At 45.4% G+C, this 20,851-nt stretch overlaps 1 protein-coding gene across 1 annotated transcript; it reads left to right on the forward strand.

The window, feature by feature from the left end:
* Positions 1–305: 305 nt before the first annotated feature.
* On the forward strand, positions 306–20,204 carry LOC123998967 (fibroblast growth factor receptor 4-like). The gene is made up of 16 exons (XM_046304256.1): positions 306–1,078; positions 3,433–3,749; positions 8,520–8,855; positions 9,069–9,122; positions 9,647–9,910; positions 10,079–10,335; positions 10,717–10,840; positions 11,997–12,326; positions 12,926–13,265; positions 13,429–13,550; positions 14,785–14,895; positions 15,062–15,252; positions 16,236–16,358; positions 17,142–17,350; positions 17,588–17,693; positions 18,110–20,204. Exons 2-16 carry the CDS (start codon positions 3,656–3,658, stop codon positions 18,284–18,286), a joined length of 2,838 nt encoding a protein of 945 aa, XP_046160212.1. The 5' UTR covers positions 306–1,078; positions 3,433–3,655; the 3' UTR covers positions 18,287–20,204.
* Positions 20,205–20,851: the final 647 nt, after the last annotated feature.

The following is a 20,851-nucleotide window of genomic DNA, read 5'->3' on the forward strand; positions in this document are numbered from 1 at the left end:
ATCAAAATATGATTTATTTTTAAACCTAAGTCTAAAAGCCTATATGTATTTTTCCTATCAATAGTCAAGTTCTAAATCTGCCTGAAAGGGATAGGTGTCAAGATTAATAGAGCAAGAAGACCTGTTAATAGAGAAACAATCCAGATCTTGGATTTATGTGTGAATGGTGTGGAGGCGACAGAGATCTTGGTTTATGTTTGTCACCGAGGGGGTAACCTGAGGGGATTTTATTTGGGGGTGGGGGTTACAGACTCTTACCCCTACTCCCCCTTCTCGCTCGTTTTAGTCCATTGTTGTGACTTGCGCTCAGAGTGCAGCGGATCGGGTTAGCAACGAGACGCAGCAGTAGCCTATACCCACAACATTAACAGAGTGGCTAGCTAGCCTAAATGAGATTTAGCTAGTTATTAAATGTACTGTGTTCTGTTGGGACCAACTCATTCACGAACAGACTCTGCGCGAGTGAAGAGCGAACCACGGTGCGCAAAGATTGACCAACATCTGTTCCATTGTTGCCGGGCTGTAGCCGAATAATTATCCACATTGAGAAGAGTGGTATAAGGGACTCTACGCCTCCTACATTGGAGACCTGTCTGTTTCTATTTGCAACAACCAATACAGATCTCGTTCAGTCTAATCTCAAGAGGAGAGAGAATTAAGCAGCAAGTTTGGCCGAAGTCTCTCCCTATGGATTTAGCACTTTCTGTCGCGTGAGCCCCTGGAAAGAAGGAGACGGGCGCGCGAGCCTCATTCTGACGTGAGAACACAATCTGCTCAGGGTGAAGTGGACTCTGTGCCCCAGTCGGAAGGATCAGCTCTAGCTCCTTCCCAGCTTGCTCTCCACCGACCTGCTGTCCTTCATGTTTTGGTTGTTTTGATGGATTTATAAGTGCATCTCCGAGGGTTCCACCCGGGCGCACACTGAAGAAAATCACCAAAGACAACAACAAAAAAGGATTGGACAGAAATCCAAATGAGGATTCCAATATTGACCTCGATCAAATGGAACTAGGATATTCTGGTGCCTAATCGAACTTTATCAAGGATTGATCATTACGAGAAAATAACGAAATTAAAGGTAAGATGATTTCCTTGAATCCGCGAGCTAGTAGGCCTATGTTACTTTATTTAGTGGTTACAGTCGACAAGTCCACTAAACAATTGCTTTATTGCCAAATTTATTTCAACTCCACACATTGAAGCCTATGTAGAACCCTTCCTGCAAAGAGTTCCACGGCTGGTTATGGTTTTTCGACAAACATTAATTCAGACAATGTGATTATGTTAGCCTAATGCATGAGTTTGAATGAAATGCATGATTATATAGCCTACTTCGGTTGCAATAATGCATCCCCACCAGTTTCAGCTTGTGAACATTGAGCGATTGCTGAATGTGGCAGTGTCTGCGCAGCATAGTTTTAACATTGTCTCCACTGTCATATCGATTTGATCGACTTTGCGCACACATGACGTGATGTTGTTGAGTTTTTCGTCCAATAGCTTATGTGAGAAGCTTTTCCAACCGTACAATATATATATATATGGGAAAAGCTTCTCTTTACAAAGATAGGCTGGCAATACTTGTAACGCGCCATGGGAAAATGGTTGAAGTTATAGGGAATTTCTCACGATGATCATCTAGTTAAAATTTAACAGAACTAGCTGGTTGTTGGAAGGTAACTGAGCAGAAGACATCGTTTGATTTATGACAACAACATCGTAACGGTCTAAAGATAATAAATTAACGCAACATTTTTTTTACGGATAGTGTAAATCCTTCTTTCACTTGGTGCTTTTGACAAAAACACAGACTAAACACTGGACAACTTTCACTAGTTTATTTCACGCCAAGATTAGCCTACATGGGGCCACATCGAGATACGCCTACCATTTACCTCGCTGAAGATAAACACGTCGTAAATAACTCAACATATAAAAATAATATTCGTGTTTTTTCCAGTTAGGCTAAATGGATAAATAGTAGAGTTCGTTCATGGGATAGCTATTAAACGGTGTGTACCACGGCCAGTGGCGGACTTAGTGATTTGAAGGCAGGGATCAGTCTGAGGCCCCCCCACCCCACATGTGTGTGCTTTTCAATGGGTTTTATAGTAGACATGTACATTTAACTGTAGAAATCTATTACCTTTTAATGTGCCATGAACACAACGAGTAGTGGTGGATCGCAAGTGGCTGAAACTCTCATTGGAGAAAGCATCCGAGCGAGCGAAACAGCACCCCTGTGTCTTACGACATGCCATACTCCTTTTGGCCAGTAAACATCAAATCCACTCCTGGCGTCCTCTCTCCTAATCTCCTTCACAAAACCCATTGGAGAAGGTCAGAGGAGAGGGACCTCTGGCTTTGTCATCCAATGGGTTTTGAGGAGGAGAGAGAACACGAGCAGTATGGAAATGAGATAGAGTGTTGGGCCAGAAACCAAAAGGTTGCTTGATCAAATCCCTGAGCTGACATGGTAAAAATCTGTAATTCTGCCCCTGAGCAAGGCAGTTAACCCACTGTTCCCTGGGCACTGTGGATGTTGATTAAGGCAACCCCCCACCCGTCTCTGATTCAGAGGTTGGGTTAAATGCAGAAGACACATTTCAGTTGAAGGCATTCAGTTGTACAACTGACTAGATATCTCCTTTCCCCCTTTTTGAAATAATGCCCAACTCACGAGGCCCCTTGATGATGTTCTCCTGCCTAATGGTAAGTCTGCCACTGACCATGGCTGCACGCACATGGTCTGCATGGAACACTCCAGGACTGGCGCCTGTGCACAGTTGGCCCGACTCGGTTCAGTTGTCGTCATCTGGACAAATCACGAAGCTCAGTCTTGTTCCTGTTGCCAACTATGGTCCCCTGTCATGCGATAATAAAAATAAACAACTCCTTTCCATCAAATAACAAATGATTTGTTGTTCTCATAAGAGCAGTCTGCTCTAAAATGATTTGAATACGTCCTCACTAGATTATTTAGTGGGCTCAGGGAAAAATGGCACACGTAAGCCTAGTCTTATTTTTTTGAACCTGTTTTGGCCTGTCTGTTGTGTTGAGTGCGCCTGTGAATTTGCTATTGTTGTTCCCTGATAGCTTCCTGGCAAGTCTCAAGTGTTTTCATAGTAACAGCCCATTATCCAGACAGGCTGTGCACCTTCCATTCGCAAACAACAGGCTAGAAAAGCCACATATTCACAGCTTCTAGTTATTCATGACGCAGGGGACAGTGGACAATGTGCTGTAGGCTAATGACTGAATGGTCAGGACACCTGTTTAATAAGAATACAACGCCAGTCTAAAAGAGTCTCTTTCTATCTCTACCTATTCACAAGGCTATATACCACAAACAATTTCAGTGCTACTTACTGGAATCACATGCTACAATTTTACATAATGACTGACTAATTCTCTATTGTATTGTCTTTCCAGGTCCAGTTTTTGGGGTGTGTGTTGAGTTTGCCAATGCCCGGAATCGGTGTGTGAGACCAGGGTTGCCCCCTTCATTCTTCACACACACACACACACACACACACACACACACACACACACACACACACACACACACACACACACACACACACACACACACACACACACACACACACACACACACACACACACACACACACACACACACACACACATCTGCAAGATGGTGAATGTCTACACGGCTTGCATCGTCATACACTGTCTGACTGTTGGACTCCTGGCCAAAGCCATCGGGTCAGAAGACGGAAAAACAGAAGGTAGGTTGCTCAATATTGCCTAGGATTTGTTGTTCTTGCAGGTATATGTTCTTGATTGTAATTTCCCCTATACTGATGAATATTCCAAACCCTCTTGATAATTATTTGCTGATGGATAACTGATTGAATTCTCCCTGAGGGAGGTTTCTCAACTTTATCCGTTGCAGTTTCTTAAAATACATCTCTCAAGTGTATCTCTATAGTACACAGCTTCAAATTCCAAGTGAGGTTGCTCAGTTCTGCTTAGACAAGTAATAAAATAAACCACCAACAAAAGCTTTAAAAATAAATAAAAAACCTCAAGGTTCCATTTAATTCACTGAGAGATCTCATTGAGGAAGGAGAAAAATGCCCGTAGCTGTAGAGTACAGTAACCCTTTGATTCATCAGGCTGGTCTCTCTATAGGCAGAACAGCGAGCCACAGGGAAGGTAAGATCCAGTCAAATTCAAGGTGACAGGAAGGAGGAAGGTTGTAATCATTTTTCCGGGGTGAGGAGAAAAGAAAATCGCCCAGTGCTTTTGGTGCTGTAAACCGTGCTACTCGATCCCTCCGAGACCCCGAGGCTCGGAAGTGTAAATCTGTCTGGCCCGTCGCCAGCTCAGAGAGCCGAGGGTGGAGGGGAGGAAGGAGAGGAGGAGGAAGGGAGGGAGGAGAGGATAGGGGGGGGCTTCCATTGATGTTTTACAAATACACGCCTGTCATTGTTTATTACCTGCCACAGCCACCCATTCATCTCTAAGTATTGTTATGATGTGTGCAGATTGGCTACAGGCTTGGCAAATTGCAGCCCTCCAGGTTTACAGGAGCTGGGGTTTCTTTTAAGACCCTATACTGATCACTATCAGGGAAGGAGGAAGCCCTGCTCTAGTCTAGGGCTAATTTCAAACACTTTAGTCCAAGTTTTTAGAACACATTATTCAAATCAATGTGTATTTGTCACATGCAACAGAATACAACAGGTGTCTGTGAAATGCTTACTGACAAGTCCTTAATCAACAATACAGTTTAAAGAAAGTAAAAGTTAAGAAAATATACATTTTTAAACATAAGTTTTTTTGAAAGTAACAGAATACAATAACAATAACAAGGCTAAATACAGGGCATACCTGTACCGAGTCAATGTGCGGGTGTAAAAGTTAGTCACGGTAATTGAGGTAATTAGTACATGTAGGTAGAGGTAAAGTGACCATGCATATATAATAAACTGCGAGTAGCAGCAGTGTAAAAGAGTGGGTGGGATCATAGCAAATACTTTGGCTAGCCATTTGATGAATTGTTCAGCAGTCTTATGGTTTGGGGGTAGAAGCTGTTAAGGAGCCTTTTAGACCTAGACTTGGTGCTCCGGTACCGCTTGCCGTGCGGTAGCAGAGAAAACCAGTCTATGACTTGGGGTGACTGGAGTCTTTGACAATTTTTTGAGCTTTCCTCTGTCACCGCTTAGTATAGAGGTCCTAGATGGCAGGAAGCTTGGCCCCAGTAATGTACTGGGCCGTACGCACTACCCTCTGTAGCTCCTTATGGTCAGATGCCGAGCAGTTTCCATACCAGGTGGTGATGCAACCGGTCAGGATTCTCTAGACAGTGCAGCTGTAGAACGTTTTGAGAATCTGGGGACCCATGCCAAGTCTTTTCAGTCTCCTAAGGGGTAATAGGCGTTGCCGTGCCCTCTTCATGACTGTCTTGGTGTGTTTGGACCATGATAGTTTGTTGGTGAAATGGACACCAAGGAACTTGAAGCTCTCGACCCGCTCCACTACAGCCCTGTCGATGTGAATTGGGTGTGTTCGGCCATCCTTTTCATGTAGTCTACGATCAGGCCCTTTGTCTTGCTCATGTTGACGGAGAGGCTGTTGTCCTGGAACCACATTGCCAGGTCTCTGACCTCCTCCCTATAGGCTGTCTCATCATTGTCGGAGATCAGGCCTACCACCGTTGTGTCGTCAGCAAACTAATTGATGGTGTTGGAGTCGTGCTTGGCCACGCATTCATGGGTGAACAGGGAGTACAGGAGGGGACAAAGCACCCACCCCTGAGGGGCCCCCGTGTTGAGGATCAGCGTGGCAGACGTGTTGTTGCCTACACTTACCATCTGGGGGCGTCCCGTCAGGAAATCCAGGATCCAGTTGCAGAGGGAGGTGTTTAGTCCCAGGGTCCTAAGCTTAGTGATGAGCTTTGTGGGCACTATGGTGTTGAACACTGAGCAGCATCTGTGGATCTAGTGGGGCGGTATTCGAATTGGAGTGGGTCTAAGGTTTCCAGAATGATGGTGTTGATGTGAGCCATGACCAGCCTTTCAAAGCACTTCATGGCTACAGACGTGAGTGCTATGGGTGGTAGTCATTTAGGTTGGTTACTCTAGCGTTCTTGGGCACAGGGATTAGGGTGATCAGCTTGAAACATGTAGGTATTAAAGACTTGGTCAGGGAGAGATTGAAAATGTCAGTGAAGACACTTGCCAGTTGGTCCACGCATACTCTGAGTACACATCCTGGCTGTTTAGAAGTGCAACACCACCATAAATTCCAATGATTTATACAGGATTTACCCCAACTGATCAAAGGACCTGCTCTCACTTGGGGCCAAAGCCAGACCACAGGTACTTTTCAGCCTTAATTTACATAACAATGGCTAACTGTGAACTTGAACACTTTCTCACAAAGCAACTTTTTTGATTATGCAAAGGTTGTTGATTCTGCTCTTCACAAGTCCTCACTATCATCCCTAGCTATGGAAACACAATTTACCTAGGGGTGTACTCACTAGTGTAACACTGGTGTTACAGTTGAAAATCAGCATCATTAGTAAGGTGAACCCAGGTAGTTTTTCAATGTGCCTGTTTCTTAAGAGGGTCTACCCATGACTCTGTGGACAAGCTGACTCCCGCAGTGGAGAAGTGGTGAAGGTCCCAGGTCCCCGCCTCGGGGCCCACAATGCAGCACTAAGTCCCTGCCAGAAGACATTAGACTCATTGGTAATAATTCAGCATGGCAACACCACCCAGGAACGTTCCAGTTACCAACCAGGAAAATAAAAAAGAGAGAGTGAGAGAACAGAGGTAGCCATTATGAACTCTGGCTGCAGGATGAAGTTGGTGATTTTTTTTTCTCAGAGGAGTGAAATGTATGCCACACACATAGGTCTGGAGCACAGGCGTCAGTGTGCTAACGCAGAACAGCACTGCTCACACTCAAGCTGACAGTGATTTAGTGAGGAATTCATCCCCTCCAGATATGACATACAGTAGATCAAATGAATTGGCATCGAGGATGCTTTGCATTTTAAGTAGTCAATGTTTTATATATATTTCCACTATGTGGTAGGAATAATACTGTAAAATTGTGAAAATGATAATAATGGCCTTTTAGTGTAAGAGCTGTTTGAAAAGATTGCTTGCAATTTCAGCCTGTTTTGGTGGGTTGAAGTTTTGGCCTGTCTGGTGACATCAACATGCGGTAAATTAGCTAATAGACCAATAAGAAAGAGAGTTCCAGTCCTCTCTGCCAATAACAGCTAGGTTTAAGTTTTCTTTAAACCACTCCCAGACACTCCAAGAAAAAGTCTTGCTTGAGAAATTGCTATTTGCTAAGAAGCAATTTTTGTTTCTTTTTGACCATTTTAATTGAAAACAATCACAGTAAGGTACTTAACTGTTACCCAGAAATGATTTGATATTGAGATTGTTTTTTAAATGGCTGCATTGGCTCTTTAACCACTGGGCTATCCTAATGTGTTGTAAGCCATGTGACTACAATAGTATCGCTCACTCTTCTACACAGTCACTATATTATTGACAATATTGCGTTATGGCAGTTTGTTCTTAGCATATCCTTTGTGGTGAATGGATACTGATGTAGAAGACTTACATTGCAAAATGTGTCACCCCAGAACAGAAACCAACCGTAGCGTACCATGAATTCACCCCTAAAGGAACTCTAGTCATGAAAGAGAAGAGTGCATCTGATGGTCAAACGCTCCCCTGCCGGGCGAGTCACACCAGTGAAATGTTTTGTGTTTTGCTTTTTGTTGTGTTTACCCCTTTCACACGGGGTGAATATTCACACTCAGCTGTGAGTTCAAATGAAGGCCACGGGCAGCTCAGAGTCCTCACAAGTTCATTAGCATGGTTCTGTTTGCTTGGTGAGGAATGTTGCCTTTCCAAGCTTAACAGAAAGCAGCACTTTTAAAGTTGCCACAGCTTTTTGCACTGCACTGCAAAGTAAAGTCACAATGTGGGATGGGATGGTAAGCTATTGGCTAGATGGGTCAATCACATAGTCAAATGAATGGGAGCTTTTCATTGGACAGGGTGCATATAAGGTACTTATTGCAGTGTAATACAGCTGTAATAAAATGTTTAGCTAATTTGAGTTTGATTTCACCCTAGCTCTCACCTGTGTATTCCTACTCCGCCTGCCTCACATGAAGCAGTTAGAGTGAGCAGCTCATCAAGCAGGGGGAACAGATTGCCTTTTACTTACTGAGGTGGCTACAGGAAGTAATCAGACAGAAAATTGGTGTGACTGGGCGGGCACCCTGCATATGGCTGAGACCAGTGGAGCCCTTATTATGACACGTTAGCCCCCAGTTTATCAGTGCACTCTTATCACCCACCAACCAACCAGTCTACATTCAAACACAGGCACACTGAGAAATGCGAGAAACACATACTTTTACCGACGTGTTTAGATGTAAACTGAGGCTGGCGTTTACATTTTCTACTTTCTTTTTTTTTACAATCCCTTTCTCCTCTCTTCTTCTCTCGGTACAGATTTGACGGTGTCTCGGCCACTCATCTTGCCTGGTTACCCTGAGAACGCTACGGCGGTTGTGGGGGGACAGGTGAAGCTGCTGTGTAAGGTCCACCGGCCAGCCATCACCAAGGTCCAGTGGCTAAAACGAGACAAAGAGCGCCTGGGAGCCGAGGGCCAGCCACATCTCAGAACTCTGGAGGCCCTACAGAGCAACATCTCCAATGTGAACATTCTGTCTCTGAGCAACGTGTCTCTGGAGGATGCTGGAGAGTACATCTGTATGGCTGAGGCCACTACACACGCTGGACTACAGCTACAGTCCATGCAGTCTGCCTGGCTACAGGTTCTACCAGGTAAACACTTCTTGCTAGACTTTGTTCATCAGGCTATTGGATGCTTCCCACATAGAATTAGGAATTAGAATAGAACATTTAATTTTGTATCTCTATAGCTTCCAATGCGCTCCAGACGTTTTTTTGTCAATTATGTCTTGATAGTAATTGATTACTAACAACAGTAACTAGCTGGAAGTCAACGTATATTAATCTCATACCTTGTCCCTGTAGGGACCCTGCTCTCCCGTTACCTGGACCAGAGTACGCCCGTTGAAGTCCCAGCAGGTACTTGCCATTGAACTGCCTCTATCCCAGGGGAGTAAAGAGAACAGAGAGGAGTATGAGTGAGGATGACAGGGGCCATCTGTGTTACTGAGAGGCTGTTTGGTGGGCTGGAATGGGGCTCTCTCTCCGAGCCTGCCTCTCAGACCGCCACTGAACCATTGCCACCCCATCGATTTGTTTCTGAAGGCCAACCCGCTGTCACGCTACAACATGTTCATTAGCTACATTCTTTTTATCTTTTCTCTTTTCTTTGTTCTTGTAGCTAGCTTGCTCTCACTCCCACAGTGATCCATGCTAAACAAAACAAGGAGCAGAGAGAGGTGGAGAGAGGCCTCCCAGTTGCCATGACAACCTCTTTTTGTGTGTGTGTCTGGCGGGTCAGGGGATAATGGGGGCGAGAGTTGAAAGTTCATAGTTGAAGGGATGGCCACTCACTTGAGAACAAGATGTGGCCACCGTTTGGTGTGTGCGTGTGTGTCCCGAGTACTCACACGTTTGTTTTTGTGTCTTTGTTATCCCTGCAGATGTCCTGGAGGACCTAAGTGAGGACACCACTGAGCACCTGCTCCTGGAACCGGGTGATGTCCTCAAGCTGCGCTGTGACACCAATCGGCCGGGGGGCGTGTACTGGTACAAGGAGGGGACCCGGGTGATGCACACCGCCCGCATCCAGATGCGCGGGGGCGTTATGGAGATCACGGACGTGACGTACGAGGATTCTGGGGTGTACGTATGTGTCCTCCGCGGGACCAAGGAGCCCCTGAGGAACTTCACCATCACTGTAGCAGGTGAGATCTAGAAGACAGAAGAAGTCTCAGCCTTAGAGGTACGATGATATGTCCAATGAAGTTCTAGGTTATATGTATGCATCTCTATTGTCTTGTTCTCTATGGCCTCCTGAATGATCAGTTATAAAAACAAGTTATTAACTCTTTCCATATCTTGATGCTTCTCAGACTTACTGGGCTCAGGTGATGATGATGAGGACAACGGTCTAGAAGACACGTCGGCTGAGATTGAGAATGATCAGGTCTACTTCACAAGAGGTCCCTACTGGACCCACACCCAGCGCATGGAGAAGAAGCTGTACGCAGTGCCGGCAGGAAACACGGTCAAGTTCCGCTGCCCGGCCATGGGCAGCCCTCTGCCCTCCATCCGCTGGCTGAGGAATGGACGTGAGTTCAGGGGAGAGCACCGCATCGGAGGCATCAAGGTGAGACAGTGACCAACCTGGGAGCGAAGACAGTAGGAGAGTGGTTAGGGTGGGTATGAGATGAGATGGAGGGTGAAAATGGGTGGGGAAGAGGATGGAGGGGAAGAAAGGGAGAGAAAGAGGAGAGAGGGGAAGAAAAACAGTGGTTGCTATATTGTTTACTGGCATATAACTGCCACATAATTTGTTCTCAACCCTTGTCTCAATAGGGAAGTGACACACTGTGAATCTGTTTACACTGGATCCATCAAAAACAAGTTACCATAGAGAAAGACAAGCACTTCCAAAGCACAAGCCAGTATAACTTGTATCCGTAGGAATGATCCAACACACAACGTACAGACAACCCATTTCTAACGTGTCTGTTTTGTCCGTTTATAGTTGAGACACCAGCACTGGAGCCTGGTGATGGAGAGTGTGGTGCCTTCAGACCGTGGGAACTACACCTGTCTGGTGGAGAACAAATACGGCTCCATCACACACAGCTACCTTCTGGACGTGCTGGGTAAGAACACTCACTCATCCACCTCGCAACAAAAACCTCACTTTACCTACCCAATACAGTCTGCTGTTTGCTCATCTGACATTCAACTCCCAAAGCTGGGAGGGATAGTATGGGTAATGAGAAAAAGTCATTCCCTCCACCATTCTCTAATTCAACCACATTCCATCAAACTTGTAACACCAGCCCTTTCCGTCTCTCTCTCCATAATAACTGGAAGTAAAGTTGGCATGAACTCATTATAAAGTCTGTACATCTAGTCAAAGCTCCAGGGTGTGTGCAGTACTGTAAGGTATTGTTTCCCCTGTCCTACACTCACCACCACCCCACTCTAGACATGTAGACACAGGCCGTCTCCCCGCGGAGCCACTGCCAGCCCATGATACTTAGCATGTCAGGCCTGATTACCGTCCCGTCCCGTTGCTCTCCCCACTCTACCTCAGTGGCGTCTCACAAGACAGAGAAACACAGAGGCTCCACAGCTCACCTCAGACAGAGGGAGGACAGCCGGTGGAGAGAGGAGAGAGAGAGAGGACGGCCAGGCTCCCCAACCAATTTTCCCCCTGACCTGTGACTGGCCAGTTTCTGCGGCTCGGCAGTCCAGTGTGGGGTCAACTGCATGCAAGGGGGAAAAGAGCTTGCACACACAGAACGGAGAGAGGGAAGCCACGCAGCGACTTCCAAGCTGGCCTGGCTAGAAAATAAAGTTGCTAATGAAACCAATTAGTGAGACTGACTGCGTCTGGCTGGTGTTGGTTGTGAGAAACAATGTCTGCTTATCTGTCCCTTCCCCTTTGGCACTGCTGTGCTGCGGTCAGTCAAATTAACGGGTCGTTACCACTGGCCTTTCTCTCCATGCCTGCGAAACACAGCATTTAGGAAACAAATAAGACCGATCTAGAGATAACCTTGTTTCATCTGAATCTAAATTATACTGTTATTTTAGATGAGTATTTACTTCAATGGTTAGGTTATTCCAGGCATTCCAGAGTACTTCTTGTAGCTTAGAGACAGCGATGTGCTCCGTTGAACAGAGGAATCTTCCTCTCGCTGTCCCCCACGGCTGAACTTCGAACTCTTCCCTCGGGCAAGGGGAATCCTCATGGCCCTCTGGAGTCTAACACTCTCTCTATCCCCCCCCCCCCCTGTCTGTTTTCAGAGCGCTCCCCACACAGGCCTATCCTGCAGGCTGGTCTGCCAGCCAACACTACAGCAGTGGTGGGCACTGATGTCCAGTTCTTCTGTAAGGTCTACAGCGATGCCCAGCCCCACATCCAGTGGCTGAAACACATTGAGAGAAACGGCAGCCGCTACGGCCCCGATGGGACTCCCTACGTTCAGATACTGAAGACAGGCAGCCTCAACATGTCGGAGGTGGAAGTTCTCTACCTGACTAAGGTGACCATGGAGGATGCTGGAGAGTACACCTGTCTGGCTGGAAACTCCATTGGCTTCTCCCACCAGTCTGCCTGGCTCACCGTCCTCTTGGGTATATTTATCCTTCAAACTACAGTATGGCAACATATGGTCAAAGTAAGGAGTTTAGAAGAATTCAGAATAAATTGTCACTTGTGCTTTGGGCCAAGTATAGTCAACTTACCAAAGGTATTTTTAGGGCTGTCAGAGTTAATCCGTTAACTCAAGTGAACTTTTTGTAATTTTGGCGCACAATTTGTTTTTATTGTGATTAATTGCATTGTCGGAAAGCGTTCAAAATACACTGAAAACATAGTAAATACATAATATATACAGCTAAAAACAACAATTTGATGTCAAAACAAGTTGACGTTGAGATTTTAAAAAGTGTGCTTTATTGACCAGATTTTGCTACCCGTTACTTTGGACAAAATCAAGATGTCAATAATCTTGTAATGCTTTTTGAATAAATATCTTAAATTACAGCTCAATTAGAGACAATTCTGAATTCACGATTAATCGTGATTAATCACAGCCAATACTGCAATTAACTAAAAAAAAATACATTGTTTGACAGCCCTAGTCTTTTTGTATCGAGTTCAGAAGAAATGGTCACTTGAGTCAGTCTCAAACCCATCATTTTATTTCCTTTTCATCGTCTTCAACTCATAGAGGAGGACGTGGCTGACGAAGTGGACCTAATGGAGACCAAGTACACTGACATCATCATCTACGCGTCTGGCTTCCTGGCTCTGGTTATGGCCATCGTTATCGTGGTGCTGTGTCGCATGCAGGTAAACCCCAGCAGAGAACCCTTCGATGTCCTCCCTGTCCAGAAACTCTCCAAGTTCCCCCTCCGCAGACAGTACTCTGTGGAGTCTAACTCGTCAGGAAAGTCCAGTGCGTCTCTGATGAGAGTGGCCCGCCTGTCTTCCAGCTGCTCCCCTATGCTAGCTGGAGTCATGGAGTTTGAACTGCCCTACGACCCCGACTGGGAGTTTCCCAGGGAGAAGTAAGTCCTGTTTGACTTTCTGGTTTGTTAGGGGTCTTGGTTTAGGTACTTACTGGTTATTGAGTCAGTCATTGAGTTCCTCCATCTTGAATATGTGTTTTGGTTTCTGTTGAGTTCCATGTATCTTCCCTGTACTGACCATCATTGTCCTTTCCTTCTCCAGTCTGACGTTAGGGAAGCCACTGGGTGAGGGTTGTTTCGGCCAAGTGGTCAGAGCTGAGGCCTATGGGCTCAACAAGGACCATCAGGAGAACATCTCCACTGTGGCTGTCAAAATGCTGAAAGGTACGAACTAGGAACCATCTTCTTAGGAAAGACTGGACAATGACTAGTATTTATTGTTGACTCTATTTCCAGATCCACAACATGACCAAAAGTCTGCTCGTCGAACATATGATTCTAAAACGATGGGCATTAATATGGAGTTGGTCCCCCTTTGCTGCTATAACAGCCTCCACTCTTCTGGGAAGGCTTTCCACTAGATGTTGGAACATTGCTGCGGGGACTTGCTTCCATTCAAGCCACAAGCATTAGAGAGGTCTCAGTTAGCGTTCCAATTCACCCCAAAGGTGAATGATGAGGTTGAGGTCAGTGCTCTGTGCAGGCCAGTCAAGTTATTCCACACCAATCTCGACAAACCATTTTTGTATGGACCTCGCTTTGTGCACGGGTGCATTGTCATGCTGAAACAGGAAAGGGCCTTCCCCAAACTGTTGCCTCAAAGTTGGAAGTACATAATCGTCTAGAATGTCATTGTATGCTGTAGCGTTAAGATTTACCTTCACTGGAACTAAGTGGCTGAGCCCAAACCATGAAAAACAGTCCCAGACCATTATTCCTCCTCCACCAAACTTTACAGTTAGCACTATGCATTGGGGAAGGTAGTGTTCTCCTGGCATCCGCAAAACCCAGATTCGTCCATCGGACTGCCAGATGGTGAAGCGTGATTCATCACTCCAGAGAACGCATTTCCACTGCGTCCAATGGCGACAACCTTTACACCACTCCGGCCAATGCTTGGCATTGCGCATGGTGATCTTAGGCTTGTGTGTGGCTGCTCGGCCATGGAAACCCATTTCATGAATCTTGTGCTGACATTGTTTCCAGAGGCTGTTTGGAACTTGGTAATGAGCACTTTGGTGGTCTTGTTCTGTGAGCTTGTGTGGCTTACCACTTTGCAGCTGAGCAATTTTTGCTCCTAGACATTTCAACTTCACAATAACAGCACTTAAAGTTGACCGGACAGCTCTAGCAGGGCAGGCATTTGACAAACTAACTAGTTGGAAAGGTGGCATCCTATGACGGTGCCATGTTGAAAGTCACTGAGCTCTTCAGTAAGGTCATTCTATTGACAATGTTTGTCTATGGAGATTGCATGCCTCTGAGCTCGATTTATACACCTGTCAGCAACAGGTGTGGCTGTTGACCAAATCCACTCATTTGAAGGGGTGTCCTCATCATTTTGTATACATAGTATATGTTCCTAAGACTTCAAATGTGTGTCCGTCTCATTCCCCAGATGATGCCACAGACAAAGACCTGTCAGACCTCATATCTGAGATGGAGCTGATGAAGGTGATGGACAAGCACAAGAACATCATTAACCTACTGGGGGTGTGCACAGAAGATGGTGAGTTCAAGACACAAGTTCACAACGAAAGGTCAAAAGCTACTATATCACTATCACTTCGACTCTAGCCCTGCTCAGTGACATTGTCATTAATGGTGGTCCCATGCCTCCAGGTGTCCATAGTGAGGATGGAGTTGATCACTAACATTCTCCCCTCCCCTATCAGGTCCTCTGTACGTGCTGGTGGAGTATGCGTCTAAAGGCAGCCTCAGGGAGTACCTGCGGGCCCGCCGGCCACCTGGCATGGACTACACCTTTGATGTGACCAAAGTGCCCGAGGAGCAGCTCACCTTCAAAGACCTGCTGTCCTGTGCCTACCAGGTGGCACGTGGTATGGAGTACCTGGCCTCCAAAAGGGTGAGTGCTATGTCTTAAAGGGGTTTGGTTAGCTTATATGTCCATCTCAATATGGATTATTAGGTTTACAATTTGTATGTGGCCTTCTATAGAATGACTTTGGCCTGAAGGGGTTTAGACAACAAGCAAGAGCAGGTGATAACTCCCTTCCTTCCTTCCTTCCTTCCTTCCTTCCTTCCTTCCTTCCTTCCTTCCTTCCTTCCTTCCTTCCTTCCTTCCTTCCTTCCTTCCTTCCTTCCTTCCTTCCTTCCTTCCTTCCCACCCCCCAACACACCATTCCTCATTCACTAGCCTGGTCTCTCTTATCAACACATCCCTTTGTATGACACACCATCCTGGAATTCCACAGTGGAGTGGTGGTTGAGCCCTGTTTACCCCTCCAGCCCCCCATCCCTCTGTCCTGCCTGCCTGCCGCAGTGGGCTTTGTCTTTTTTAGCACAGCCATAAATCTGTTAGCAAACAGGCGCAGAGCTGCGTCTGTGCCCCGGCATCGGGTTTCTGTCTCTGTGGCTTGCTAAGAATGCAGTAGTCTGAAACCACCCCACCATTATGGAGCCCCCGGAAAACCAGGGCTTTCTCATTTCCACGGATCCCCAAATACCACGTCTATTTGAAATTAAAACCAAAATAAACTTAATGACATCCATTCAAGTCCAGCAAACAGTGGTTGTTTTTCAACAAAACCTCGAGATCTATATAAAGTTGATTTAATTTGGTGCGTTTGGTAAAAATTGGACGCTGCGTGTTGACTTAAGACCAGGTCTTTTCATTTTAGAAACTCACAGCGAATCATTTCTATGTCAATACTATCTGGTTTTACATGACTGCAAAAACAGAAAACCACAATGTAGACCTGGTCATGTAATTACAATATTCTAAATTGTAGAGTAACATTTCATAAACATTTAACATAAAACTCAAAACTGCGTATATCTTTATGTTCCCTGACTTAACCCTGGTTTCTCCTCTCTCTGTCTCTACAGTGCATCCACAGAGACCTTGCTGCCAGAAACGTCCTCGTCACGGAAGACAACGTCATGAAAATCGCAGACTTTGGCCTTGCTAGAGGAGTACACCAGATTGACTACTACAAAAAAACCACCAACGTGAGTTATCCCATCCTGCTATACCCCTGACTGGCTCTGTGGCACCTTGTTCCTCTCCTAAATCGAGACAAGTGCCCGTTCCAGGGCTGTGCTGTTGTGTGTCATCTTGTTGGCCAGCTTTCAGAACAGCCCCTGTTGGTACATGGAGACACAGCAGACTGTCTGCTCTCTGTCTAGTGTCCCCCAGTCGGCTTGTGCCTGTTTCAGCTTTAATGCTCTTTACCTTTTACTGCAGTGGGCTAAATCAGCATCACACAGAGTGATTCTCGACAGTCTTAAACAAATCTGCTTTGAAGCAAAAGTATACACCTCACACACATGGTTATGGGCTCAAAAAAAGAAGACACCTGTACCATGTCAGATATAGAGTTGAAATGTATTCCATTTTGAGTTAGCATCCCAATATATTACTCTTTACATACATCACAGAAGGCTGAAATATAACAAAACGGTTGACAAAGAAACACCCGATTTCCTTCTGGGGTTTGAAAAATATTAATAATATTCCACCCATGAGGCCAAAGAGGGTGCTTTTGGTCATTGACAGCAGAAAAGGGCTACAGACAGATGTTTGATGTGTGCCCACTGATTGGCAGCCAGCTTAATGGGAGATCATTTGAAAAAGCTGACGAGGAAGGGAAGAGGGGAGTGGGCGAAAGAGAGGAGGAACGGGGGAGTCGGGGAATGATGTATAGACGACTGGATGAAGGGCTCTGGCATCGTGGCAACCGACTGACTCACTGACTGTCCATCGCTCACTAACGTTGTTGTTCTGTTTTGCAGGGACGTCTGCCAGTGAAGTGGATGGCACCAGAGGCCTTGTTCGACCGAGTCTACACACACCAGAGTGACGTGTGGTCGTTTGGGGTGCTGATGTGGGAGATCTTTACCTTGGGGGGCTCGCCCTACCCCGGTATCCCTGTGGAGGAGCTCTTCAAGCTGCTGAAAGAAGGCCACCGCATGGACAAACCCTCCAACTGCACACACGAGCTGTGAGTAGACACACGCAAGTACACACCTAAACTGATCAAACACCACAAGCAACGCCACACCCTTCTCACCTAAGCTCGCAACTTTTAAGTTGAACATTGACATTTATTACAGTGTGTTTCAGAAGCTTTTGTTTTGGCCCTCTCCTGTGCTACATTTGCATGTTAGTAAATGTGAAAATGCTGTGGATGTGTGTAATTACCCTGGTACTAACTAGCCCTCTCTGTCTATGTGTACAGCTACATGAAGATGAGGGAGTGCTGGCATGCCGTGCCCACACAACGACCCACCTTCAAACAGCTGGTGGAGGAGCTGGACAGAGTGCTGCTGTCTATCTCTGACGAGGTGGGTGTCTGGGACCCCTACACACACACACACACACACACACACACACACACACACACACACACACACACACACACACACACACACACACACACACACACACACACACACACACACACACACACACACACACACACACACACACACACACACACACACACACACACACACACACACACACACACACACAATCTGCTCGCCAGATGTCCTGTTCCAAAATACTGTTCCAGCTATAGTTTAGCTTATTACTTTAAGACACCCTGTAGTTTGTACACAGCACACAGTCTCAGATAAAATGTCAACCTTACTCTGCATCACACAACACAAACGTCAAGCTTAAAAATACAATGTAATAAATTGCACAAATGCAAAGCATTACCAAACTGAACAGTTTCTCTCCTGCTTCCTCTTCTTAGTACCTGGACCTGTCAACACCTTTCGAACAGTACTCCCCATCGTGCGAGGACACTTCCAGCTCTTGCTCCTCGGACAATGACTCTGTCTTTACCCACGATGCCCTGTCCACCAACCCCTGTCTGTTGGGTTACCACGACGTGAATTCTCGGATTGACCTGAAACCGGCACTGCGGTAGACAGCGGCTCCAATGCGAGTCCTCTGTCTCAAAGGGCATTACATGGAGAAGTTTACTTTGGGAAACGATCATGTTGCATGAAAAGTGGTACTTGGACTGTCTGCTCTGGCACTGTGCCCAACAACAGTATCTCAAACTTTGGCACTACAGAACCCTAGTCATCTAAAATGGCTGCCTCTTATCAGGTTTGGGTTTTTACAGTAAAAGGACTCTCTTTTGTTTGGGTCTCTACAGAGAGGATGGACAATGGTCATCTTGTACTCAAACTCATCTGAGCTAGCATCCGAACAGTATCCAAACTGAGCTTTTAAAACAGAAAAAGAAGTTTTAACATAAAATATTTATTTTGATATGGGAAAAAAACAGAGAAGCTGATTGTTAAATATAAATCTCTCTATATATAAGATTATTTTACATTTTGCTATTTAAAATTGTCTTAAATCTCAGGATCTCTTGTGTTAAAAAGTTGCTGTAGAGGCAGCAAAGTGCCTGATTTTTTTTCTTCCTGTGAATATATTAAAATCTAAAAATGTTTTATGTACATATCATAAAAAATACAATTACCTTTTATAAATTATTCTAAATGATACAAAAATGAAGGTGTTCAACTGAGGTGAAGAAAGAAATAATGTATTCAAGCGTTTTAACGGCCAAAATGTCCTCGCAATTCACCTTCCATTTCATCAAAATCCCTTCAGTCCTCTGTTTGTACGCTGCTCTGGCCTTTGTATTGCATCCAGGCCAATCGCCAAAGCCCTCAGAACCCCCAATCCCTTATGCTTTCAATTGTTGCAAACATAAACTAACTATAAGAACAGTATGGTTTGGGGGTCTGGGCCCTGAAAGAGAAGAATACAATTAAACACAGGACACTGTGGGGGACAGGAGGAGCAGCCCAGCTTCCACTGTCAATGCTGTATGAAAAGAAAAGGACTGGACCTGAAGGTCTGAATGTGAAAAGCCCAGTGTGATTGATTTTGAATCGTCCTCTTTTGTTTCCCCTTTAACCAGGCCCAGTGTGTTTGTAGAGGTACAGGCTGAGGCTGAGGCTGGGCCTGGACAATAGGGTCTTTGGCAGTCCTGATGGGTGTGACTGTGGGGACAGGGATGGTGGGGGGATCCGGTAGCCTCAGCCCGTCAGCACCTCAGCCTGGGCCTGTGTGCAAATGAAGACTCCCTTATTATGATAATGCTTGGCTCCCAGTGATACCAATCTTTATTCTGCTACCATCTTTTAATATACATATGCTAATTCTTATGCTTTGTTAAAATTGGGGAGAATACTCTAAATGTCCTCCAGGGAATGCAAATGGTTGACCTCGAATCATAGCCTCCAATGTTGTTGTTTCAACAAGGCTTCAGAATCGAACTGCCCCGGCTGTTTTTCATTCAGAATACTCACAAGCATTTGTATAAAAATGGTGGTGTTGTGGGTTGAAAGCAAAGCATAATGCACATACAGTAACAAGCAATTCAGGTACCAGGGCAGTGGGACTGGCTACCTTTTTGTGTACAATGATATCCTTACCGTTCAGGTGTGAGATTTATTTGGTGGGTCATCATTTTTTGGAAAACGAAACATTTAGCAATTTAGCTCAAAAATCGTTTTTTCTACTCGAAAGCAGCATGACCTCCAACTGAAAACCAAACCATGAGCTACAGAACAGCCTATATGCATTTAACTTAGCCCTTCAACATCGAGAGTGGTATCACAATAATCCTCAGTGTTGTTGTTTTGATTCCCGTACTACACAACGTCAGGATCAACTGCATGACATTCCATTTATGTACGCCCAATACAATTGTAACAATCACAATGTTCTTCAATAAAAATTCATCAAGATCATTATTTTAGAAATATGTAATTTATTTGTTTATTGTTTTGTTTTTGTATGAAATAAAGTATAATTTAAAAGAGCCACTTTGTCCTTTGCCATATTGTCATTCTTTTAGAAAGCGAGAGAAATGAAGAGACAGGATGCACAGACAGAGAAAGAAAGACAGCAGCTGAAGACAGAGAAAGGGAAAGAGAAAATGAGAGAGGGAGACAAGAGAAAAAGATGAGGGTTAGGGGTTAAGGAGTAGGGGGTAGAGTGCACTAGTGATCACAGAGACCCAGTTCCTTTTAAGTAGCATTCTCAGCCCCAGCACACGGCTGGCTTATCTCTCATGTGAATCATTCCACCTCAAAAAGCACAAGAAAAAGGATTTCAACACCCACAATCTCAGATTGTTCTGAAATTGTTTGTGTAGTTAGACCAGATAACATTAGCATAACTGAAACATTATTTTGTTGAAATATAATTTTATCTGAAATTAAGTGAATTGATTGCACCCAAATTGGCCATTTTAATTGATAGGATCACCTGAGGGCTCTGTTACCTCGGCTCCCGTGCTGGCCCATCCGGATCCCTCTTTGCGGGTGGATGCGTCCGAGACTGGGATAGGAGCCGTGCCCTCCCAGCGTTCGGTTACGCCACCAAAGCTCTGCCCCTGTGCCTTCTTCTCGAAGAAGCTCAGCCCGGCGGAGCGAAAACATTACGTGGGGGACCGGGAGCTGTTGGC

The sequence above is a fragment of the Oncorhynchus gorbuscha genome, linkage group LG16, assembly GCF_021184085.1.
Source record: "Oncorhynchus gorbuscha isolate QuinsamMale2020 ecotype Even-year linkage group LG16, OgorEven_v1.0, whole genome shotgun sequence".
NCBI lineage: Eukaryota > Metazoa > Chordata > Actinopteri > Salmoniformes > Salmonidae > Oncorhynchus > Oncorhynchus gorbuscha.

Excerpts from the sequence above, each read along its gene's own strand:
- LOC123998967 (XM_046304256.1), top strand. The coding sequence starts at position 3,656 with ATGGTGAATGTCTACACGGCTTGCATCGTCATACACTGTCTGACTGTT. Across the intron at positions 9,123-9,646 it reads GCCCGTTGAAGTCCCAGCAG|ATGTCCTGGAGGACCTAAGT; the intron begins GTACTTGCCATT and ends TTATCCCTGCAG. Across the intron at positions 16,359-17,141 it reads ACTACAAAAAAACCACCAAC|GGACGTCTGCCAGTGAAGTG; the intron begins GTGAGTTATCCC and ends TCTGTTTTGCAG.